Raw genomic sequence first — 24,661 nt, 5'->3', positions numbered from 1 at the left:
CCTCCTGACCATATTTATTCATTAGTAAGAATAAAATTGAAGCCCTGTGTTTGGGTTCAGAGCCATGTTGGGGATCCCTGACTCATCAGAAGATTATGTGAGCAGACTAGGAATTTGACTGAGGCAGGCCACTGTAAGCTCTGTGAGGCTACTTCTTAAAGCCTAGAGGTGCCCTGAGGCATTAGGGCAGAGTGGCCCTGGGGCAAAGGCAGCCAGGCCCACTGGACTCTGGGTGGGGAGTTGGCCAGATAGGTTTGGGCACCACCTCTGTAGGGATTTGTAAGTAAGTGGAACAAGATCCCATAGAGCTTTAGGAAAGTGGAGGGTTTCAAGAGTCACACTAAGAATGACTGCAGAATCCTGTGAGGCCATGTTGTGAGGGAGCATTCTTTGCATGGTTGGCTGCTCCTAACCTTCAGAAGGGCTGACCTGTCAGGACAGGATCAGGCAACCCTTTCTTTCTTCGAGAGTAGACTTAGGACCAGAGGGTATAAGCTTCATGATGGCAGATTTCAGCTCAGTGTCAGAATATATTTTTCTGTCAATTGGAGGAGTTTTAAACTAGCAGAAAGCCCCCTTGTTTGATGATGTAGTTTTCACGTACTGGGCCACCAATTACCAGAGATGCTGTACTGGATAAAAGGTTGGGCATTGGCTCTAGTTATCCCAAATGCTGGTCCTAAGAACATAGGAATCACAGGTGGCATTTATGAAAAATCAGGTCTTTTGAGCCACATTCTCTGAGATTATGATTTAGTATATGTAGGGTAGGGCTTGGAATATATTTTTTCAAAAAGGGCTCCAGTTGTTCCTTGGAGAAATGGCTGATTTCATGGCTGGCATAGGAAAAGAGCAATATCTTATACAAGAACATCTTGTGCCGGATGGTAAGAAAATACTCTCGGGCCGGGCGTGGTGGCTCATGCCTGTAATCCCAGCACTTTGGGAGGCCGAGGCAGGTGGATCACGAGGTCAAGAGATCAAGACCATCCTGGTCAACATGTGAAACCTTGTCTCTACAAAAATATAAAAAATTAGCTGGGCATGGTGGTGCGTGCCTGTAATCCCAGCTACTCAGGAGGCTGAGGCAGGAGAATTGCCTGAACCCAGGAGGAGGAGGTTGCAGTGAGCCGAGATCGCGCCATTGCACTCCAGCCTGGGTAACAAGAGTGAAACTCTGTCTCAAAAAAAAAAAAAAAGAGAAAGAAAATACTCTCAACAAGTGATGAAAACATTTTAAAGAGACACAGAAGCCGGCATGAAAAGGCCTGGTGATTAAGGATAATTTGAGCATTGAAGTAAATGATAGAAATGGATTCTATTCCATAGATTAAATAAGAATTTATGAATCGATACCGATATCAATAATTGAATGAATGAAGAAATGGGAAAGAAGGAAAATCTCTTCTTCCAGGTAGAGCGCCAGCAAAAAAAAAAAAAGAAGCAAGAAAAATAAAGATAGGAGTTTGAAGGATAAAGTAGGAGTTTGAGTATCGTTTGACAAACATCGTGGTACAGGTTGAGCATCCCTTATCTGAGATGCTTGAGACTAGAAGTGTTTTGGATTTTTTTTCTTTTTGGTCTTTGGCGTATTTGCATTATATACTTACCACTTGAGCATCCCTGATCCAAAAAGCCAAAATCCAAAATGTTCCAATGAACATTTCTGTTGAGCATCATGTTGATGCCTAAAAAGTTTCAGATTTTAGAGCATTTTGGATTTTAGATTTTTGGACTTAAGATGCTTAACCTGGGATAATTAAGCAAGAATTGTCAATGATTGCCAAAACGACTGCATGAAACTTTGATGAGGAATAGGCTGTCTTTATATCTCAAAGTGTCTCCCCACAAAATACTAATTTCAGAGGAACAATTAGTATTCTTATAGTAGAGAAAGCTGGCAGATACCACCATAACCAAGTAATCAAAGCAGACATCCAATTGTGGTACTTATGGTCATCACTTGCCCTCCTATATGATGCACTGAGAAAGATACAACACTGTATTCCTGCCAAAGCCGTAGCCTCGGTCTGACCATGAGAACTCATTGGACAAATCCAAACTGAGAAACATTCTACATAAATGTCCATGTCATGAAAGACAAAGACTGAGGAAGCATTCCAGATGAAAGGAGACCAAGGATACATGCTGCTGTGCACATCCTGTGGGCATAAATTGGACATGGGATCAAAATTATTTTTCTAAAAAGAATATTATCGAGAGCACTCTGTGCAGTGACTCACTCCTGTAATCCCAACACTATAGGCGGCTGGGGCAGGAGGATTGCTTGAAGCCAGAAGTTCAAGACCAGCCTGGGCAATATCGTGAGAACCCCTATCTTAAAAAAAAAAAAAAAAAAGCTTTTTAAAAAGATGGGGTGAGGGGAAGGAGTATTATTGGGACAGTTGGCAAAAATCTGAATAAATATCTATAGATTACTGTGTCAGTGTTAGTTTCCTGATTTTGATAATTGTACTTTGGTTATGTTCTTAGGAAATACACACTGATATGTTTAGGGGTAAAGGACCTTCATATCTGCAGTTACTCCCAAATATTTCAGAAAATCTGTGTAAATATTAATAGAGACAAAACGAAAAAGCAGATGTGGTAAATGTTCAAAATTGGTGAATCTGGGTGGGAGTTTACTTACTCTTCTTGCAGCTTTTCAGTAAGTTATTTTTTTGTGTGTAATTACTTTTCTATAATTTTTTTTTCTTTAGAAAGACAGAATCTCACTCTGCTGCCCAGGCTGCACGTGATCCTCCTACCTCAGCCTCCTGAGTAGGTGGGACCATAGGCACATGCCACCATCCCTGGCTATTTTTTTTTTAACTTTTATAGAGACGGGGATTTTACCACCTTGTCCAGGCTAGTTTCAAACTCCTAGACCCAAGCAGTCTTCTTGCCTTAGCCTGTCAAAGTGCTAGGATTACAGGCATGAGCCACCACACCTAGCCTATTTTCTGTAATTTTTTAAAGCACTAGTCTGAAATGGTTTCAGGAAATCAACTGTCCCAGGTTATTGTGATGCAGGGCTATGTTGGAAAGCTACCAGATATCCGTCAGAGAGATGCTTTGCTGCCCCTCCCTTTATCTACCCAGAGGAAGGCATATTATTATGTCTGTATTTGTGTGTGTCTGTTTGTCAAGAGGTTCTAGAGACCCTCTTATGAGCTGCTGTTACTGTGGTGAGGAGTGAGTATCTCACAGTTGCTTACATGGGTGGCTTCCAGTTGGGGAATGTACATGAAGGAGTCAGATGATAGCCCTGCCTTTCCCCAGTGTCCAGATGGAACTCCTGAGACCATTCAGATCCCACCACACAAGTGATGTGCAGTTCATGTTGCTGGAGGGGTGCTTTGTTACTCCTAGAAGCTTGACTTTACAGTGGGAGATTTGTCCTGTGTTTGTTTTTTTTTTTTTTTTTTGTTAAACCTATTCCATTTTTATTCAGTTCGGCAACTGTTTGTGTTTTGTGTGTGTGTGTGTGTGTTTGAGACGAAGTCTTGCTCTGTCGCCCAGGCTGGTGTGCATTGGCATGACCTTGGCTCGCTGCAACCTCTACCTCCCGGGTTCGAGCGATTCTCCTGCCTCAGCCTTCCAAGTAGCTGGGATTACAGGTGCCCACCACCACACACAGCTAATTTTTGTCTTTTTAGTAGTTTCACCATGTTGGCTAGTCTGGTCTCTGACTCCTGACCTCAAGTGATCCACCCACCTTAGCCTCCCAAAGTCCTGGGATTACAGGCATGAGCCACCGTGCTGGGCCAATTGTTTATATCTTAACTGATTGATTACCTAACCCGACTCATCCCTGGACAGCAGGCGAATATAGGTGTCTGTTGAACCCACCTATTTCAGGATTACACATCCTGCAAATTCTTACTTTCCCAGATGATGGAGGCTACACATGAGGGCATAAGCAAGGTGGGGCCACCAGAGGAGATCTTTCTCTCTGGGCCAGAAGGCGAGTCTGCACTCTATCAGGTGAATGATTGCACCTGGCCCCACATACCCCTGAGACATGCCCTCTGCCCTCAGTGCATGGCATCATCTCAGAGGCATTTCAGACAAGAAGTGGTAGTTTTTCCCTGTTGTAAGGGAATGAAAAGAGTATTTGTTGCACTTAGAAATGTCACGAGGACTCGTGAGTGAGCACATCCCTCTGCTGTGCCTCTGGTATCCTGGTTTGGTCTGGCAGTCTCAATCACAGAAGCTCTCTTCAGTTATATCTTAGTATTTCCTTGGCTCCCATCTAACCAGTCACTCTTACTTATGCCCATCCTAGAGCTCTGCCTTTTCCAGTTCTCCTTGCCAGAAATTCAGACTTCCTTTTCAGCCCTTGTTGTGCCAGTCGGCCCTGAAGCAGGAGCTCTGTGCATACCCTGTCGGCCCTGCCACCGTGCGGGGCACAGCACCCCACGCTCAGAAGGGCCCATGCTTGGCTTCATGCTCTGTTCTCACTGTCTTGAAATTTCTGATAATTCTTGAACAAAGGGCTCCACATTTTCATATTGCACTTGGGCCTGAAAATTCTGTAGCCACTCCTGAGTCTAGGGGTGGAGAAGGCAGCCCCTGGGTGTGCATTGGGCAGCAATCTCCTGGGCCCCTGGCTGAGCTGGCCTGCCCTCCCTGTCCGCTCCTTCAGTCCCCTTCTACCCAGACACTCGCTTAGCTTCAGTTAGCTAAAATATGACCTCTGACTCTTGGCTGATTACCCGAATTGCTGTCACCCTGACCCAAACTCTCTGGTTTTTGCAAATGCAATCACTTCCATTTCTGCAACACACCCCACCCCCAGCCCATCCCTCTGCAAGATTCACAGAGTAGCAGCTGCTGCCGTCCCTCTGCACACAGACAGCTGACTTGCCTGCTGATTGTGAACATCCCAGTAATCCAAGTGCTAATGGTATTTATTTAGTCCAGCCGGCTTAGCCCTGAACAAGGTTTATTCTCATTTATCGCATCGGAGATGAGCTACGTCCTTAATATCCTTCTGTTGACTTTGAGCACACTAGTGCCACTGATGTCACTTTGAGGCGTGCCAGGCCCCCACCTGTTTGTGTTTTGTGTGTGTGTGATCTGAACTCACTCAGATCCCCAACTGACAGGACACCTACCTTCCATCCAGCAGAGTTGGCCCCTCAAGGGGTGGGCTGCAGCTCTGGTCTGGAATCCGTAGGCTGGAGAAGGATGATGCTGGCATATGTGTATGTGCTCGAGGCATCCGGGCTGAATAAAGCTGTGTTCTCCAGGATGTGGTCTGGCCTCTTCTGTAATTGTCTTTTGGCCACAGTGCATTGGCTGGCACTGGCATTTTGGCATTCATTAGCTATTCTGTCTTTAATACAGGTAGACTTAGCTCTGCCGCACAGGTGGTGGCTTGCCCAAGGTTGTCAGCCATTGTTCCTGCGATTCCCAGCAAGGGTCCTCCAGGCCCTGGCCTCACTCTGAGCTATTTTGTTAGTTACCACCCTCAGCCACAGGCTGTGAGCATTTAGAGCCCAAGGCTGAGCTGCCTGCAGAGAGTGGGTCTGTTTCTGGGAGCAGATTCTGCCCTTGTGGGGAGATCGCTCAGGAAACCTTCAGCTCTGCTGGCCCTGCTGGATGGACTGAGAGGCAGCTGGAAGCACAGGCCTCATCTTCCCCCTATTCCTCTGATGTGTTTCCCCAACCCCTTGCCTTCACAGGGTGGCCTTTTAGGGAACTCCAGAAGCTGCGGGAACACTGGGATAGGGCCCAGAGTTCCCAAGGTTCCTTGGGCACCTCATTTAAGCTGATCACCTGAAGAGGCCAGGCAGGGCATGGGCCCAGGGCTGCCAAGGCCATGCACTGTCACAGCCCAGGTTTGGCCCATGGTCTGGCTCTACCCACAGACTTGGCTGTGGGTAAAAATGTGAATTTATTGCCTTATGAACTTGATTTCAGCAATTTACAAAAGGCCAGACTTCCGATTTACTTCTCCCTTGTTGGAGCTCTGTTCTTTCCTACGAGGTGGGAGGAGCCTGCCTGAGGGAGGCAGGGTGAGTGGGACTGGGCTGCTGCTGGCTTGGTGTGGGTGGCTCTTGGGCCACATCAGCCTTCCTTGAAGAAGGGACTTCTCTTTGCCCTGGTCCCAGTGCAGAAAGTGGAAGGGCTCTGGTAGTCCAGCCCCAGTAATTAACTGGGGCTGCAATGATGGGGTGCAGTGATGAGCTTTGTGCTGTCTTTGGAGGGCCTTGTCTCTGTTGCTCTGAAGGCCATGAGGGATGGGACTCCTCGGCAGTGTTCCCACAGGCTGATGCAGTGTCAGATGTCACAGCCCCACTTCGGGAGGCAGCATTTGATGTTTATGTGAATCTCTCAGCATGGTCGTCTTCTCTTTCTGGACCCTCCTGTCATAGGTAAACGTTCCTTAGGCACATGATGGCAGAGACAGCCCTAATTAGCTCATGCTTTGATTAAGCAGCTGCCTGTCTCAAGTCAGGGGGCAGGGGAACAGCTCGGCTCCCAGGCCCCCCGAGCCAGCGCCTGCCTGCCTATCTGGAGAGGAGCTGTCAGCCTCCTTCCCCAGAGACTCTGGCCCATCTCCAGGCTGCTCTGCAGACACAAGGGTGGAGTTGCTGTGGGACAGGCTGGCACCCACCCTGTACTTCCTTTCTGGCTGAGAGGCTACAGAGTGACACATGGTACAAAGGAGCCTTTCCCTTTAGGAAGCTGGCTCAGTGTGCTGGGTCTGCTGTGGACCTCGAAGCTGGCTCCTGGTTGGAATAGAAGTGGGGAGCTATCTTCATTCCATTCGGCTGGCTTTGGGGGCACACCTGCTGTGTGTTGAGCTCTCTCCTGTGCGGTGGCACACTGTCTTTTCTGGAGCCAGCTCCTTCTAATTTGTCTTGTGTTTCCTTATACCCTAGCTCACTCTCAAGGATCCCATGAGTGACCCCTGGCCAGAAGCATTGGGAGTTAGGAGGAACAGGTGCTTTTGGGGTCTCCAGGAGCTTGTGGTCATGCTAAGGTCAGGCAGCCAGAGGCACTGGTGACTTTGGTAGACTGCAGCATCCTTTGCCAGTTATTTGGGTGGGTGTGACAGCCACCATCTGACTGCTGGCCTGTCCCTTTTCACTTGCTGCTGGCCTCAGGTTTTTGTGTCCCCTCTCTTCTCTCTGGCCTCGCAGTAGGCTGCTGCGAGAAGAGGCCTGGCCTGACCATCTGGTCCCTGTGCTTGGCATTTGCTCCTTAATTGATCCTTAATGTGATATTGAAAAGCAAGGAGCCTGCAAAGGGGTATCCTGCAAGGGATCCCAGCCATGTCCCCTGCCTGGCACCCTGCCCTGATGGGGGCCCCCACCAGGCCCCCCCATCCCTTCATCTGGGAGTTCTGGGCCTGAAATGTTTTAATCACATCACTGTTTCTCTAGGCAAGAAAGGGGAGAGGAGTTCCAGAGGCAGCTCAGGGTTTGAGTACTTTGGTGTGGCTTATTTGTTGGTATGTTCAGGTGGTGTACCCGTGTTTGTTTCTTCATTTGTTCATTCATTCACTCATTCATTCATTCATTTCCTACTGTCCAAGGACCTATGAGGTGGCAGGCTCTGTGCTGAGGGCTGAGAATACCGAGACAGAGAAGCTGACAGTAGCTGCTGTTGTAGAGTGGGAGCCCAGTGGGAGGCTTTGTGTTGTCCTGTTTTAGGATCTGCCTAGGTATTCAGAGGCTCCTGTCTCTTGCACTTTCTTCTTGCTTTCTCCCACAAGCATTTTCTATGTGCGGTCTGAGTACCGACCCAGGAGAAGAGAGGAATGGGGCCCTGGCCTTGGGGCGTCAGACCCAGAGGGAAACAGACCCATTAGTAATTGCTCCAGTGTGTGATGTGTCTGGGGTCATGGAGAAGGACCATCCGGCACTGGCTTCCTATGGGAGGACGGGAGGACGCTGAAGGAGTGCCTTTGGCATTGAGCTGTCTTTAAAGTAGTAGAGGTGATTCACCTTCCCAGCCGGCTCCAACCCCTTGGCTGCTGGGGAGTGGGGGCTGGCATGGGAGCCTTTAGCCCTGTCATCTGTGCATGGGCCACTGTTCCCACATGGGTCTGTGCCAGATGGTCTTTGTTTCCCAGGCTGAGTTCGACTTGCCCGAATTGGGAACCTCCATTGTTCCTGTTTCTCCCGTGGGATGGCTGGCGTGGGCTCAGTTCCCTCACCACCTGATCCCTGGGCTGGGCAGGGTGCTCACGCTTTCCTATGCTTCTTCCCCAGCAATCCCAAAGTCCAGGTGGAGGCCATCGAAGGGGGAGCCCTACAGAAGCTGCTGGTAATCCTGGCCACGGAGCAGCCACTCACAGCAAAGAAGAAGGTGTGTTTCCACGCCCTTCCTCCTGCCCGGCCCCCAGGACACCTGTGGGCCTGAAAGGAAAGAGTCCCTGTTCAGGCTGTGCATGTCACCTGGGGGGCCTGAGCATCATCTGCTGGGTAGCATGGGGGAGAGGTCACACTCAACTAAAGCAGGTGATAGTGTGCCGAGGTGTCCAGAGGCCTGGGGGCAGCTCCCGTGGTACGGCCTTGGGCCCTACTCCTGGCCTCCCACCCTGCCATTTACCCACTTGATAATGTTGAAGGTGCCTGAGTCCCTCCTGGCCTCAGTCCTGGGTTCTGGGGTGTAGCTATACCTGAGGTGTTGGGTGGGGCTGGGAGGAATGAGCACTAGGTTGGGGCACCTCTGGCTGCCTTCCCTGGGCCTCGGGGCAGGTACCACTTGTTTGGCCTCTCACCTGCCCCTGGATCTGCCCCCAGGTCCTGTTTGCGCTGTGCTCCCTGCTGCGCCACTTCCCCTATGCCCAGCGGCAGTTCCTGAAGCTGGGAGGGCTGCAGGTCCTGAGGAGCCTGGTGCAGGAGAAGGGCACAGAGGTGCTGGCCGTGCGTGTGATCACGCTGCTCTACGACCTGGTCACGGAGAAGGTGCGTGCCCAGGCCTGCCTGGTCTGCTCTCATTTGCTTTGTGTGTGCTTCCGGACGGATGGACAGATGGATAGAAGAGAGTGGGGACACAAGGGAGGATGTCCTATGGATGTGGTGGCTAAGCCAGAACCTGAAGGCTGATGAGGAGAGGGAGGCGGCCCTGCTGGCCGTGGTCATGGCCAAGTGTGCAGGCAGAGGGCTCAGCATGAGGCAAGCCTGGGACTAGGCGGGACCAGGCAGGACCAGGCCTCCAGGGGACAAAAGGCTGAGGGATGGGGCAGCTGTCTTGAGCCAATGCAGGAGCCCAGAGCTCCTCCAAATGGTGCTGACTCTGCGGATCGTAGAGTCCTGGAGGTGCCTCCTCTTCTCTGGGGACTTTGGTTCCGGGCAGGGCCTCAAAGCAGCTGCCCTTGAGAATCCAGTCTCTTACCAGGAATCCAGTCTCTTACCACCCTGAAGGAGACTTGGTGCCCATCCCTCTCTGCAAGCTTGCGAAGTGTCTTAATTAAGGTGGAGAGAGGAAAACCAGCCAGGCCTAGATTCCTAATTCAGCTGCTGTAGAGAGCATTGGCAGGGCTTTCTCAGTCGCCTCTCTCAGGCCTCAGGCTCCCCAGAGCAGCCGCATGCCGACTAGTGGGGCAGGGCTGCGCAGCCGCTGGAACTGCTGCCAAATGGTGGAGGCTGGGCCCTCACCCTGCTCTGCACATGCCTCCCGCAGGCCTTTTCTCCCTGGCAGAGGGTCAGCTTGGCTGTGGCTGCCTTGCTCTGTCCCTCACTGTCTCTTCCTAGCTCTCTGCCACTCTCTGCCTGTCTTACCTCTTGCTCTGTCTCCTTTTGTAGAAGCTGCAGATATCCAGTTTCTTAGAACAGCAGGCAGCCATGTGGTGCTCAGATCCAGTTAATAAGGCCTGGGCACAGTTCACGTTCTGGGAGTGGGCCAGTGGGCTTGGAGAAGGACATGTAGGCTGGCTGGACATTTCCCACGGGAAACTGGTCTTTGTTTTGTGGTGTCTTGGGTGTGTGTCTCTGCTGCCCCCAGCCCTGGCATCCTGGGCACTATGGCAGTGACCCATGGCTACCACACTGCCACCAGGCAGGCTCACCAAGGCTGCCCCAAGGCACCGGCTCCGAGAGCCTGCCTCTGGAACCTTCGGGGTGCTGATGTGACTGGGGAGGGAAGGATCGGCATCTCTACAAACAGCACAGAAACAGCCCTCTTCTTTCAGAGAGGACAGTGGATGAGTTTCATCCAGAGAGATTTAGGACAGACTGTACTCTGGTTGAGGCAGTCAGGGCTTATCTGTTCTTGTGATTCCTGTTTTTCTTTCTTTTCTTTTTTTTTTTTGGAGTGGAGACAGGGTCTTGCTCTGTCACACAGGCTGGAGTACAGTGGCGCGATCCTGGCTCACTGCAACCTCCACCTCCCAGACTCAAGTGATCCTTCTACCTCAGCCCCACAAGTAGCTGGGATTACAGGCCCATGCCACCATGCCTGGCCAGTTTTGTTCATTTTTTGTACACAGGGTATCACTATGTTGCTCAGGCTGGTCTTGAACTCCTAGGCTCAAGCGATCCTGCCTCAGCTTCCCAAAGTATTGGAATTATAGGTGTGTGCCACTAAGTCCAGCTTCTTGCAGCTCTTAGAAAACAGTGAAGACCTAGCCCAACTAGGGGTGGGTCCAGAGCTGCCTGAAGGTGGAGGAATTTGAGCGGTCCACCATGATGGACGGGCACCGTGCAGCTCCATGGGATCACTGTAACATGTCATCATGACACCTGGGGAATGTGGAATTCCCATGGGTAGTGACACCCCTCTCAGGGCTGGGGTCTGCCAGGCCCCCGGGTATCCTCATATGTGCCTTGGCCTGTGACCCGGCCTCTCCTGAGAGACCTGGCCCTGGCATCTGGGCTTCTGCAGTGGTGAGATGTCTATCTGGGGTTTGGATTCCATGGCCTCTGGTGCATCAGAGGAGCTGAAGGGCTGCAGGGGAACCCTGCCCAACTGTGCTGTCTGCTGTGCTGGGTGCTGGGGAAATAGTCTGCAGTCCCTGTGGTCCCGGGCTTTCGGGCGGATGTTTGTCAGAGAATTCCCTGGAGCGTGTGCCGTAGTCAGTCTGCTGCTGCTTTAATAGAATACCCTGGACTGGATCATGTATAAAGAAAAGGCATTTTCGGCTCATGATTCGGGAGGCTGGGAAGTCCAAGGATGAGTGGGTGCCTTTGTGCCCCATCGTAACATTGTGGAAGGTGAGGGGGCAAGAGCACGTGTGGAGAAAAGCACGCCGGGCTAGGCTTGCTTTCTAGAATAACAACTGCTCTCCGATAAGGAGCCCCCTGCCCTCTTGACCTGGGCACCTCCTCTCAACACTGCTGCCTTGGAAGCTTAATTCCCAGCTTTTTTAACTGTTATGGAACACATTCAAACCACAGCAGCATGTAAGCAGAGGAGACCAGTCAGGGGAGGCCGGTCAGTGGTGCTGAGGTGTGCAGGGAGCTGTGGAGTGAGTGGGGCGATGCGGGGGTGCACCTGGGAGTGGGAGCTGTGCCTCCAGAGGCCCCGGGGGAGAGTTAGAGTGACAGGAATGGGTGTGAGTGCGTCCAGGCCGGGCACAGCAGGGGCGGAGCCTGCGGAGCCTCACAGTCCCAGGGAAGGGATTGATTTCATCTTTATCACCTGCAGTGCCAGGTTGTGAGGGTTTGGGGGCTGGAGGAGAGGTGGGAGCGAGAGGCAGTGGACCTCAGCACACAGGGGGTGGAGTGGTGAAGGCGGAGCTGACAGGATTGGGATGTGTTTTGGGGGTGAAGCTGGCAGGACTGAGGGGTGGAGTAGGAAAGGACCACTGGGTCTGTCTCAGCCTTTCCTGTCCCAGGATGCAGGACCGCACCCCTCCCCAGCTTCCTCTGCCAGCTCCAGTCAGCCCTACAGTTTCCTTCTGCCACAGGAGGCACCAGGTGTCCTCTGGCCCTGTCTTCTCCTGGGCGTCCCTCTTGCCTGGCTTGTCTTCCCCTTGCTTCACTCTCCCCTGGGGTGAGGGCAAGCATTGCTTCTTCCTCTCCACAGGCACGTTTCGTACAGCTGCATGGGTGATCTCTGCCCCCTCCCGACCCTCTACCTCTGACCTTCAGGTAACCCGCCTGCCTGTCAGATTTCAAGCATTGCCTTTCCCACTGCTGACAGCCCGGCAGGATTGGCTCCCACCGTGTTCTGCTGATGGAGCTGGGCTTCTGCACTTTCCAGGCAGGCTGAGTGTGCAACTCCCAGCCCAGACTTACTTCAGCTCCCCAGGCCAGCAGCATAAAGGCCACCTCCTTGGAGGGGCACCGAGGGCTCTGTGTGTTCTGGGTTCCATCCTGGCCATCAGGCCCCATGCCTGTCCACCAGAACAACCTGACATTCTTCAAACACAAGGCGGCCCAGGCCTTCAGTGGCCCCCGTGTGTGGATGGCCCTCTCCCCCATCCACTTGGGTGACTCCCATCACCCTGCAGACTTGGGGCCACATCAGTCTCCTCTGTGCTCCAGCCTCCGGCAGCAGCAGTCTGTCCTCAGAGGACTTGTAGTGGTAGAGATGGTGGTGATGGGAGAGAAGGCGATGCTGGCGTGGCTAACATTTGTGGAGGGACACGCGTAGCAGTACTTGATACGCAAGCTCCCGTTGGTGGAGTGTGCATGGTGTGCTGGACAGCAGCTGCACGTTCATCATTCCATGGCATCCTCCCAACATGCATGGGGGGCTCTGGTTTCTCCACTTAGGAGGTGATGGTGTTGGGTCTTAGGGTCACTGCCTGCCAGCCATGGTCATTCAGCCATGGAGCAGGAATTTAAAGCCAGCTTGTCTGCACTGGGATATTAAACATATCATGCTCTTTGGGAATTATTCAGTACATTTGTGTTCTCCTATTAGACCCTAAGTGTCTTGAGGGCTAGACTGTCTCCATCTTGGTTTCTCCAGTACTTAGCCCTGCACAGATGTTTTTGTTGGTGGATGGATGAATGGATAGAGTCAGACTTGGAGCTGGAGAAAGATGTGGCCCTCAGGGGTCAGCCTCGCCTTCGTGTCTGAAAGGCAGAGCTGGCAAGGTGTGAGCTAACAGCTCCCATGTGTTCTCTTCCCCACCCCCACCCCACCTGGCACCCGGCTGTGGCGGATGGCAGATGTTTGCCGAGGAGGAGGCCGAGCTGACCCAGGAGACATCCCCAGAGAAGCTGCAGCAGTATCGCCAGGTGCACCTCCTGCCAGGCCTGCGGGAACAGGGCTGGTGTGAGATCACAGCCCATCTCCTGGCACTGCCTGAGCATGATGCCCGTGAAAAGGTGCTGCAGACGCTGGGTGTCCTCCTGGCCACCTGCCAGGACCGCTACCGTCAGGACCCCCAGCTCAGCAGGACGCTGGCCAGCCTGCAGGCTGAGTACCAGGTGCTGGCCAGTCTGGAGCTGCAGGACGGTGAGGACGAAGGCTACTTCCGGGAGCTGCTGGGCTCTGTGGACAGCTTGCTGAAGGAGCTGAGATGAGGCCCACACCACGACTGGACTGGGATGCCGCTAGTGAGGCTGAGGGATGCCAGCATGGGTGGGCTCCTCAGGCAGGAAGACATCTTGGCAGTGCTGGCTTGGCCATTAAATGGAAACCTGAAGGCCGTCCTCTGTCTGCTGTGTGTCTGTGTAGACCGGGCACAACCCTGTGGCCGGGAGGTCAGGAGAGTGGGTGGGTGATAGGCCTTGGTGATGTGCAGGGCTCAGCCCAGGGCATCCAGGAACAGGATCCAGGGCAGGGGCCTGGGCCTGGGAGTTCCAAGCCTCTGCGGCTTACCACGTAGAAGCTCTGTGACCTTGAGAAGTCACTTAATTGCTCTGAACTTGTTTCCTCATCTGTCATAGGGAGTGACACTAAGGAGAAAAGTCATGTGAGATGCCACCCTAGTGCTGGTACCCAGCTGTGAGGAAAGGCAGGAAATCATCTCACTGTCCCTCTGCCGGTGCCCATGTAACAGCTTAGAGGCCACTGACCTGGCGGGAGCCCAAGGCCTCTCCATATGCAGGGGTATTGTGGTGACTCAGGCAGCTGATAGGCTTGGCGGCTGCTGGAGCAATAGATGCTGAGTGTGGTGCTGGGCAGGGTGCTGGGAGGTGCTGGACTCTGGAGGCTCAGGGGCTGGGCTTTACTCTAGGAGAAAGCTGGCAGTGGGAGCCCAGATCTGCCCAGCCGACCTGACAGGGCAGAGGTGCCTCTCTGTGGCCTTGTTCTGCTCCTGTGTCCAAGTAGAAGCTGGACCAAGCCCAAGGAGGAGGCCTCAGAGGTGGGAGCAGCCGTGCCTGGCGAGTCCCGGCCCCTACCCAGGCTGGCAGAGAGCCAGGTGGAGCTGGCTGCAGGTTGCCATGGCAACCCAGGCTCTGGGCTTTTCAGATTTGAGTTCTGTTGTGTTTGTTTCTCGGCTTTCCCAGTGTACCAGAGGCTCGCTCCTGTGGGCCCAGCCAGCCGCTCCTGCCTCCAGGTGGTAAAGTAGGGAGGGCCAATCTGGGGCAGGACTCTCTCCTCTCCCTGGCTCAAGGCTTTGCCTGTAGAAATCTCAGTTTTACTGAGCTGAGGGCAAACTGAGGCCCAGAAAACCATAGGGTCAGTGGGTGGCCTTCCCTGCAGTCCCTTTGCTTGGCCACCTGGCTCTTCTCAGCTCCTCTCCTGCTCGCCTCCTGCCACAACACGACACCCAGGAAGCTCAGAGAAGAGCTGTGGCCTACACGGGGCCCCTCCCAGCGGGGCAGGCAGGAAGCAGGAGCCCAGGCTGACACGAGAGTAACAGCTTCCCCAGGGCAGGAAGCCTCAGGGCTTGGGCAGAGTGGGTCAGACTTGCAGTCTGCCAGCTGTTGGGTACCTGCTGCCTTCACAGCCTCACAGGAGCCTTCCAAGTAGATTTTACAGATGAGGAAATCGTGACTCAGAGAGGCTAAGTGATCCGCTTGAGGGGGCAGAGGTGGGCTCGTGGTGCTGATGGTGCTGTGGGAGGCTTGAATGGCGCCTAGAACAGGACAATGTTGAATTGACAGGCGGTGGAGGGAGGACCAGGAGAGATGGCCAGGCATGTGTGGCCACGACAGGGCAAGGTTCAGACAGGAGGTGCCAGTGCCTGGCTCAGGCCAAGGCTGGGCCATGGGAACAGAGGACAGGTGAGAGTGTGGGGCGTGGCAGGGAGGCCAAGCCAGGCGCTGGGCTGTGTCAGGACCAGGCTGGCCCTTGAGGCCTCTGTGACCCTGGCTCTGGCCCAGGGTGTGGAAAGGGTCCCCATGGGAGAAGTGCAACTAGTAGGGGCCTAGCTGCGGTCCCCAGTGTCCCCTCTGCTCCCAGCTGTGCTGCCCTCAGCAACAATTCTGTAAAGCATAGGGAGGCTTTGGGCCAAGTTGCTCTTGAGGGAATTTCTGGGACTGAGGACTGGGAACCCAGGGCTGCAGGGAGGGGCTGGACCAGCTGCTGAGCCTGAGGCCCGGAAGGTGGGACCACATGCACTCTGCCCCTGACACACATAGAGCATCAGGGATGAGAGTTGGGGCCACAGTCTCTCTCCTCCTTGGCCTCATCCAGGTTCGTCCTGGACCGTTAAGCAGACACTCTGGGGAGAAGGCAGTGGGGCGACTGGGGAGAAGGATCTGGGCTTGGGCTGCTTGTGGGGGTTCTGGCTCTACCCCCTGATTCATCACTGCCTGTTCTCCTGATCATCACTGCCTGTCCACTCCTGATTCATTCTCTGCCTTCCCTTTGGGTGCCATCCTGGGAACTGTGGTCAAGGAGTGTGACTGGGGCTGGAAGTGTGGCAGGGAATGGCGATGCGGGAGGCATGGCCTCCTGTGGGACTGGAGCCTGCTTTTCTCTCCTCCCTGTCTTGGGATGGGCTGAGAGCTGTGCAGGCTGACACCCACAGGTCCTGGGTGATTACTGGGTCCCTGCTCCTGGGCTGGGCTGACCCAGGCCCTAGTGTAGGAGGATGGCAGGGAGGTTGGTGGGCCTAGGTCCTTACCCTTCCCTTGGCAGCCGTGGTTTTATGAGTTTACTTGTTTTTCTTTCATTCACAGTGTGGCTGTTGCACGGTCGTGTGTGTCAGGAGTTGGAGCTGAGAAGGCTGCTAAGGTGGCTGAGGCCACCGAAGGCCTCCCAGAGCTGGTGATGGCCAGGCTGAGCCCTGCAGGCTGCGGGAGTAGCAGTCAGGAAAGGCAGGATGAGGGCTCCGGCCTTGGGAAGATATGGGAAGGCCAGAGAGAGTGGCAGTGTTGCCGGACGAAGTGGTGAGCTGAGGGGTTGAATGGCCCAAGGTGGAGCTGTGTGGGTCAGGGGACGGGAGGGGTCCCCTTTGTGGGCTCCTCCGGCAGCTTGTCAGCCCTGTGCAGGGCTGTGCCCTCAGCCTAGCAGAGCGGAAGTAAGGGAGGCGTTGAGGCGATCTCTGGGCTGCTGCCCTTTCATTCATTTGTTCAACAAATCTGGTTGGGTACTGGGAGCCAGGCACTGCTCTAGGGCAGTGAGTGGGAGGACTGGAGGGAAGAGAGCTGGACCATGACAAATATGCACGCACTGGGGAGGGCCGGGCTGGGAAGGTGGAGCCCAGTGGGGAGGGAAGAGGGGCAGGGGCTGCTGTTTCCCCTCAGTGGTGGGGAAGGCCTCTGAGGAGGAGCCAGACACAGGAGCACAAGCCATGGGGGTGATTTGTAGACAAGGGATAGCAGAGGCAGAGGTCCTGCAGGGACAGGCCGAAGTGCTTTAGGAAGAGCCACGAGAGCCAGGCCCGGAGCTGGCAGAGCACATGGGAGGGGGGAGTTGGCAAGGGAGAGGGCTGCCTGGGGAGGCTGTGGAAGGGACCTGGGTTTTTTCTTTGAGGTGGGACTGTTGTGAGTTGTGTGCAGAGGAGAGACCTGATGTAAACTACTTTTTTTTTTTTAAGACAGGGTCTCATTTTGTCACTCAGGCTAGAATGCAACAGTGTGACCACAGCTCACTGCAGCCTCGACCTCCTAGGCTCAAGTGATCCTCCCACCTCAGCCTCCAAAGTAGCTGGGACCACAGGTGCGCGTCTCCACGCCTGGCTAATTTTTAAAATTTTTTGTTGGGGTCTCCCTGTGTTTTCCAGGCTTGACTTGATCTCCTGGGCTCAAGTGATCCTGCTGCCTCAGCCTCCAGGTGTAAGCCCTTGTGCCCAGCCCCACCTTTTCCTATTGTTGCAGTGAGAATAGAAGACACAGGGGCTAGGAGGGGGCAGGGAGCCCAGGGCAGCATCCAGGGGGTGGGTAGACAAGGATGTGGGCAGGGTGAAGACAGGACTGTGGGAAGTGTGCAGACTCCAGATGGCACTGAGGCCAAGCTCAGGGGCTCCGTCGCCGGGGTGCAGAGTGTAGGGAGGAGTCAAGGAGGCAGCTTCACGTGGCACCAGAGCGGGAGGCTCGGAGAGTAGGGGAGCGAAGGGGCTTTGTGGTGGACCCCATTTGTTTACGTTTATACTGAGCTGTCAGCAGAACATTCAAGTGGGAGTGCTGCCTGGCAGCAGCGGACAGCCTGGAGCTGAGGGAGAGGCTGGTGGGGACTGACTGGGCCTGGGAACCTCACACAAGGGAGCCCCAGGGTTCTCGGGATGTGGCGGCTGGTTGTTAAACAGCCATGATTAAAATTAAATGATGCAAGCATACAGTTAAGTAACACCAAGAAAGCAAAGGTAACTTTTAAAAACTAGTAAAAGAAGAGCAAATTAAAACAAAGGAAGCAGAAGAAAAGGAAACAATAAAGAGTGGAAACCAGTAAAATTGAAGACAGTAAAACTAGAGAAAAATCAATGAAATTGAAAGATGGTCCTTTGAAAAAGAGAGAAGACACAAATCAGCAGCCTCACGGATGAAAAGTGGGTGTCACTGTGGGCTCTGTGAACATTGAGTATTACCAACAACTCTAAATAAATACCTTGTCAAATCAGTGACAACTTAGAAGAAATCATGGACCAATTCCTTGAGAAACTTGGCCTCTGCCTATGCTAACAAATGACCATGAGCTTGGTGTCTTAAATCATCCATCCCCAGTTGATTTTCTTACAGTTCTGTAGGTTAGAAGTCTGCCCGGTTCTCACATGGCAAAAATCTGGGTGTCACAGGGCTGTACTCCTTTCTGGGTGAGGTCCATCCCTTGCCTACCCACCTGTGAGGGGCTACCTATACTCCTTGGCACCTAGGCCTTCCTCTGTCTTCAAAGCCAAAAAAGCAAGTAAAGCTCTTCTCATATTGCACCATTCTGACCTCCTCTTCTGCCTCTACCACTTTTAAGGACCCTGTTATTACATTGGGCCCACCCAGATGATCCAGAATAATCTTCCTGTCTTAAAATCAGCCAATTAACAACCTCAGTGCCATCTGCAACCTGGATTTGCTTTCTGCCATGTAACATAACACATGCGCAGGCCCAGGAATTAGGGTGTGGGCATCTCTGGGAGCCATTCTTCTGCCTAACACAAGCTGTTAAAGCCCTTTCAAAAATAGATAACCTGTGTAGCCCTAAACTTACTAAAGAAATTGTTTAAAACCTTTCCACAAAGAAAATTCCAGACCCATATGGTTTCACTAGCAAATTCTACCAACTAATACCAATTTTATATAATCTCCTTCAAAAAATAGAATAAAACACTTGCAAACTTACTTCATGAGGCCAGCATTGCCTAGACACCAATACTAGACAAAGATATTTCAAGAAAAATACCCTATAGGCCAATATACCTTGTAATCAACAAGATTAGGGAGGTAATGGTGACGGAAATCCTGGAGACTGTGGGAAAGACTTTAGATTTTTCTAAAGTCTCTACAAAAATCCTCAACAAAATATTGACAAATTGAATGTGTCAATATATAAAAGGATAATATAACCAAATGGAGTTTACCCTGGGAATGCAAGGCTAGTTCAATCAGTTCATCATATTAACAGACTGAAGAAGAAAAGGCGACACCATCATCTCAACAGATGTAGACAAATATTAAGTACCCATAATAAAAACTCTCAGCAAATTGGAACAGAAGGGAATTTCCTTAACCTCATGAACAGAAACCACATAAAAACCTATGTCTAACATCAAACTTAAGGGTGAAAGCCTGAATTCCTTCCCCCTTAGACTGGAAAATAGGCAGAATGCCTACTCTCCTGACTTCTTTTCAACATTGTACTAGAAGATCTGGGCTGTGCCTGGAGGCAAGAAAATGAAATATAAAGCATACAGATTGGAAAAGAAGAAATAGAATTGTCCCTCTTCACAGATGATTATCAATGTAGAAAATCCAATGACATTCTGTAAAAAAAAATCTCACAGACCTAGCTAATGACTTTAGCAAAGTCATAGGATACAAGGTCAGTGTACAAAAATCAACTGAAAAAATGAAATATGTACAGGATTTTATGCTAAAAATTATGAAATCCTGATGAAATAAATCACAGAAGATCTAAATAAGTGAATTGTACTGAGTTCGTGAGTTGAAGACTCAACATTGTTAATGATGTTGGTCCCCACAAAACTGATCTCTAGATTCAATGCAATCCCAGTAGGATGTCTTTATGTATCAGGAGTCTCATTTGAAAATTTATATGCAAACACAAAGGAACAAGAACAGCTAAAACAATTTTGAAAAAGAACAAGGGTTGGGCGTGGTGGCTCACGCCTATAATCCCAGCACTTTGGGAAGCCGAGGCAGGCAGATCACCTGAGGACCGGAGTTCAAGACCAGTCTGGCCAACATGGTGAAACCCTGTCTACTAAAAACACAAAAATTAGCTGGGCATGGTGGTGGGCACCTGTTATCCCAGCTACTCAGGAGGCTGAGGCAGGAGAATCCCTTGAACCTGGGAGGTTGCAGGGAGCTGAGACTGTGCCATTGTACTCAAGCCTGGGCAACAACCAAAACTCCAACTCAAAAAAAAAAAAAAAAAAAAAAAAAAGGACAAAGTTGGAGGGTTGACACTCGCTGATACAAAGCTGAAAGAACACAGTGTGACATTGGCCAGACCCAGATAGAGTTAATTGATTTTTGACAAACATGCAAAAGCAATTCAGTGGAGAAAAGGTGGTTTTTTTCAGTAAATGGTACCGCAGCCATTGGACAGCCTCTTTTTTTTTTTGTTTCGAGAGTCTCGCTCTGCCATCCAGGCTGGAGTACAGTGGTGTGATCTCGGCCTACTGCAACCTCCGTCCCCCAGGCTCAAGTAATCCTCCTGCCTCAGCCTCCCAAGTAGCTGGGACTACAGACATCGAATCTTTTTGCCTAATTTTTTGTTGGGTTGACTGTTTTCTTATGAATTTTGAGAGTTCTGTTCATTTTCTGGACACAAGTCATTTGTCAGATATGCGATTTACAAATATGTTCTCCCTGTTTGTAACTTATCTTTTTATTAAGTTTCTTTCACAGAGGTTTTTACTTTAATGAAGTCCAATTTATCAATTTTTTAATTTTATGAATGGTGACTTTGGTGTTGTCTCTAAGAACTCTGCCTAACTCCAAAGTCACAATGATTTCTGTCTTCTTCTAAGAGTTTTATAATTTTACATTTAGGTTTCTGATTGATCTTGAGTTAAATTTTGTTTAAGATGTGAGGTACCATGAATAGGTCAAGGCCCATTTTTAAAAATATGGCTTTCCAGGCCGGGTGCGGTGGCTCACGCCTGTAATCCTAACACTTTGGGAGGCTGAGATGGGTGGACCACTTGAGGTCAGGAGTTCCAAACCAGCCTGGCCAACATGGAAAAACCCTGTCTCTACTAAAAATAAAAAAAATTAAAAATAATGAGCCAGGCCTGGTGGCAGGCACCTATAGTCCCAGTTACTTGGGAAGCTGAGGCAGGAAAATCACTTGAACCAGGGAGGCAGAGGTTGCAATGAACAGAGATTGCGCCACTGCACTCCTCCAGCCTGGGCAACAGAGCGAGACTCCATCTCAAAAAAAAAGATAAGCAAATGTCAGTGTTCATGTGAAAACCTGTGTGTCAATGCTTATATCAGCTTTATTTGTAAAAAATATAAAAAACTGGAAACAACTCAAGTGTCTCTTATCTGGGGAATGGATAAACTGTGATGCACCCTTACATGGAGCATGACCCAGAACTGGCTGGAAGGAGCCAGCCAGTGAGGCACACAGCAATCTGCATACATTTTGAAGCTGTGCTTATGGAAATGCACCTTGCCATATGCAGCCAGACCCAAAAGGCCACATACTGTGTTATTCCACTTATGTACATTCTAGAAAAGGCAAAATGATAGGGAAGGGTGTTGCTAGGACTTAGGATTGGGGAATGTTTTGATGATACCAGCATAGCGCCGGGGAATCCTGGGGGAGGGGTGGTGGAATTGTTCTGTCTTCCTTGTGTTGGTGGTTACAGGACGGCATTTGTCAAAACTCATGGAATTACACACCAGAAAGAGTGGATTTTACTGCATGTAAATTTTCACCTAAGTTGTAATCCTAATGACATTTTACTGCAGTCATTCCTCATGTCTGGGTAGAAGGCCGCTTCTCTGCCCAACTCCACGTTCAGCCTGCGGCTTGAAATCTGATGTGGTGGGAGCATTTAACCATGGAAATTGGGAAACACGACAGATCAAAGCTGAATTTGTTGATTGTCAAGACTTAAAGTGATGAAGAAAATGCTTAAAGTGATGAAGAAAATGTTGATAATGCCAATTAAATGTAAATGTTAATAATGCCGATTAAATGTACATGTGTGTTACCCATAGCAGTTACATCATCAGTAGCACACAAAAAAATGGAAGAAATTGTCTTAAAGTATTTAACAACTATTATCTGACTCAGCAAAGAAGGCTTGTCAGTCCAATGTAAGTTTTTGTTGTTTCATTTACTCCTTAAGGTAAACACACCTGTCAAGCAGCATTCCTGTTGGAACTAGTCTCGTTTGTTCAGTTACAACCCTAGGTTGGCCATGGATGCGAGAGTCTCGCAAAAATCAATGAAAGCGTTCTGTGGGAATCAACTGGCTGGCTGGGATTCCCAGTTAAGAGTCCTGTGTGACTTTCTTTTGTGCACGGTGGTGTGCTGTGATTCCTTTACAGCGGTCTGGTGTTTTCCAAATGCACAGATGTGCTTGTGTTCACATCCTCCCCAGACCCACCCTGGAGAGCCGGTGGCTCAACATTGACCGGCAAGCCTCTGCTGGGCGTCACTGGACATGGAGAGGAGGACCCAAGTGGGAGCCCTGGAGCCACCTGTGTCAGGGGCCATGAGGGGGAGCTGGTAAAGGAGATGAGGGACACGCGCTGATGAAGGGCAGGGAACCATAGGACTCTAGAGAAGCTGTGACCGGGGAGGGAGTGGCCATCGGCATCACTGTTACTCAGAGGGTCCAGGAGGGATGGCCCAAAGCTGGGGCCCTCGAGGAAGTGCATCTCAAAGCCTAAGCCATTTGCCGGGCCACTTGTGGCCATGTGGCTTCACCTCCCCGAGTCACTTTAGCTGTGCAGCCGGAGGTGCAACAATGACGCTGACACCTCTTGGGTTGCACAGATGAAATGGGGTGACTGATTAGGGTAAAGGCTGGATGTAGGCTCTGAGTGCCCAGCACATGGCAGTTCCTTCTCTCTGGCTTCGTGGGGAGGTGGCCTTGTCCTGGGAGGAGGGTGGAACAGGCTGGAGCTGGAAGCTGTGAGGATGAAGGCTGAGAGTGAACTGTGTGGGCTGTGACGGTGTGGTATGGGGGGGCACAGGAACCCCTGCAGGGTGCTGAGGGGCAGGGACCAGGGCAGAGTCATCTTGGGAGAGGCATGGGTACTGCCAGCCATAGGAGAGCTGGGGCTGCAGGCTCACTGAGTGCAGGAGTTGGGAGCAGGTCTGAGAAGTCAGGCTGGGGAGGCACACTGGGGTGGAGGGATCTGGGAATCGGCTTTGGTCCTTGGCTCTGTTCCCCCAGGTCTCATCTGAAGAGGCGTCAACAAGACTGCTGAGAGCAGGGGCCCATCCTGAATGAGAAGTGCCAGGATGCAGAGGGGAAGTGGTCCCCTTTGCAGATGGCAGAGGGGCAACACTGAGCACACCGGAGGCTGCATGAAGACCCTGTATGCCCCACACGCACAGGCAGGTCCTCTCCTGCTTGGCCCCGCTATGGTCTGTGAGGTGAGAGGGTCAGGATTTCAGGGCAGGGCCTCTGAGCCTCAGCCTTGGCTCTCCAGGACTCCGGCGCCTCCTCATTTGCCAGCTTTTTGCCCTCCAACACCTTCTGATGGGTTGGTTTAAATCAATAATGGTCCGCATTGTTCAACTACTTTCTGTTAAGCACATGTCAGGCCCTTTGCTGCTGATGAGGATAGGCAGAGCCAACACTGGCTGTTCCCCAAAGGTCAGTCTGGTGAGGGCTGGTGCTGGAGTGCTGCAAGCCTTGACAGAGGGTGGAGGGGCCCAGGGAGCAAGGGATGGTGTGGGCTGCTTTCTCCTTGTGGCTCAAGGGAAGACTTTAAGCGATACATAAATGGCCTTTTTTTTTTAAAGAGAGGAAGTTTTGCCATGTTGCCCTGGCAGGTCTTGAACTTCTGGGCTCAAGCCATCCTCCCACCTTGGCCTTCCCAAGCGCTGGGACTAAAGGCATGAGTCACTGCACTTGGCCTGTCAGAATCCTTTTTGATAAGGTGTCTTGAGACTGGAAGGAAATGCTAAAGCCTGCACAGGGGTCCCAGGGAAGTGGATTTCAGGCCAGGAACCACAGGCACGAAGGCCAAGGCAGGATGTGCTTGGCATGTTCAAGAACTTCAGGGACAGAAGCAGGATGGCAGAGAATGGTGAGAGAAGAGGCCAGGGCAGGCAAGAGGCCTTTAGGATTTTGGCTTTTACTGAGGGATATGGAAGCCACTGGAAGGTCTGAGTGAGCTCGGAATGGCCTGGGCCTGACCCCTTACAGGGACTGCTTGGCTGTGGGGGACACTGGCAGGCAGCGTTGTCATCTCCTCCCACGGTGGACCACCCTTGATCTAGCCACAGAGAAGAGACATGATGGGGAATCACTCTCCATGTCAGGTTTTAAGGGAACACTGTGGCTTCCATCTGGCTGAGGCTCGCAGATCACCGCTCTGGGGAAGCCAGCTACCATGCTGAGAGCTACTCTGTGGAACAGGCCATGTGGTGTGGAACTGAGGCCTTCTGCCAATAACCATGCGAGTGAGCCTGGAAGAAAATCTTCGCCCAGTCCAGCCTTCAGATTCGGCAGCCTTAGGTGGCATCTTGGCCACAACTTCATGAGACTCCGAGTCAGAACCAGCTGAGCTGCTCAAAGATTCCTGACCTTCAGGAGTCGTGTGAGGTCGCTTTAGCTGCAACTTGCTACACAGCAGTAACTAACAGCACGATGGCTTAGGCCAGGCGGTAACAGTTAAATTGTGCATACATCTTAAAGACCAGAACTTTGATTTCTCATCACTAGAAGTCCATTGCGCTATGGAACCGCCTCAGAATTTTGGTTTTTAGGCATTTGGTGAGAGGAAGGAGGGGACTGGCAGTGGATGTGGGGAAAACAGTAGGGAGGGTGTGGGGTGGGTGCTGGCGAGTATAGAGGGCAAAAGCAGTTTGGACAGGTCAAGTCTGAGAGACTCATTAGACATCCAAGTGGAGCGTAATAGAGCAGCCAGTTATAAAAGCCAGGCTCTAGGGTGAAGTCGGCATTTGGATGTCTTCACAGCCAGGAGTCTGGCTGAGCTCAGGATGGAGGGCACAGACACCACCTCTCAGACCCAGGAAAGGA

General features: G+C 51.7%; 1 protein-coding gene and 1 long non-coding RNA gene across 5 annotated transcripts in view; both read left to right on the top strand.

The window, feature by feature from the left end:
- Positions 1 to 13,565, top strand: part of SIL1 (SIL1 nucleotide exchange factor) — a 243,705-nt gene extending 230,140 nt beyond the window's left edge. For all 4 annotated transcript variants that reach the window (XM_035285917.3, XM_078360555.1, XM_008985639.5 and 1 more), the window contains exons 8-10: positions 8,229 to 8,325; positions 8,763 to 8,927; positions 13,083 to 13,565. In XM_035285917.3, coding sequence (XP_035141808.1) covers positions 8,229 to 8,325; positions 8,763 to 8,927; positions 13,083 to 13,439 — 619 coding nt within the window. In that variant the 3' untranslated portion in view covers positions 13,440 to 13,565. The remainder of the gene's footprint in view (positions 1 to 8,228; positions 8,326 to 8,762; positions 8,928 to 13,082) is intronic.
- Positions 13,566 to 15,989: 2,424 nt separating this feature from the next.
- Positions 15,990 to 19,296, top strand: LOC144580846 (uncharacterized). The gene is made up of 2 exons (XR_013531054.1): positions 15,990 to 16,199; positions 16,850 to 19,296. It is a non-coding gene; the product is annotated as an uncharacterized LOC144580846 (long non-coding RNA).
- The last annotated feature ends 5,365 nt before the right edge of the window (positions 19,297 to 24,661 follow it).

This window comes from Callithrix jacchus, chromosome 2 (assembly GCF_049354715.1).
Source record: "Callithrix jacchus isolate 240 chromosome 2, calJac240_pri, whole genome shotgun sequence".
Taxonomy (NCBI): Eukaryota; Metazoa; Chordata; class Mammalia; order Primates; family Cebidae; genus Callithrix; species Callithrix jacchus.
Note: the sequence above shows the minus strand (reverse complement) of the source record. Positions and strands in the feature narration are given on the sequence as shown.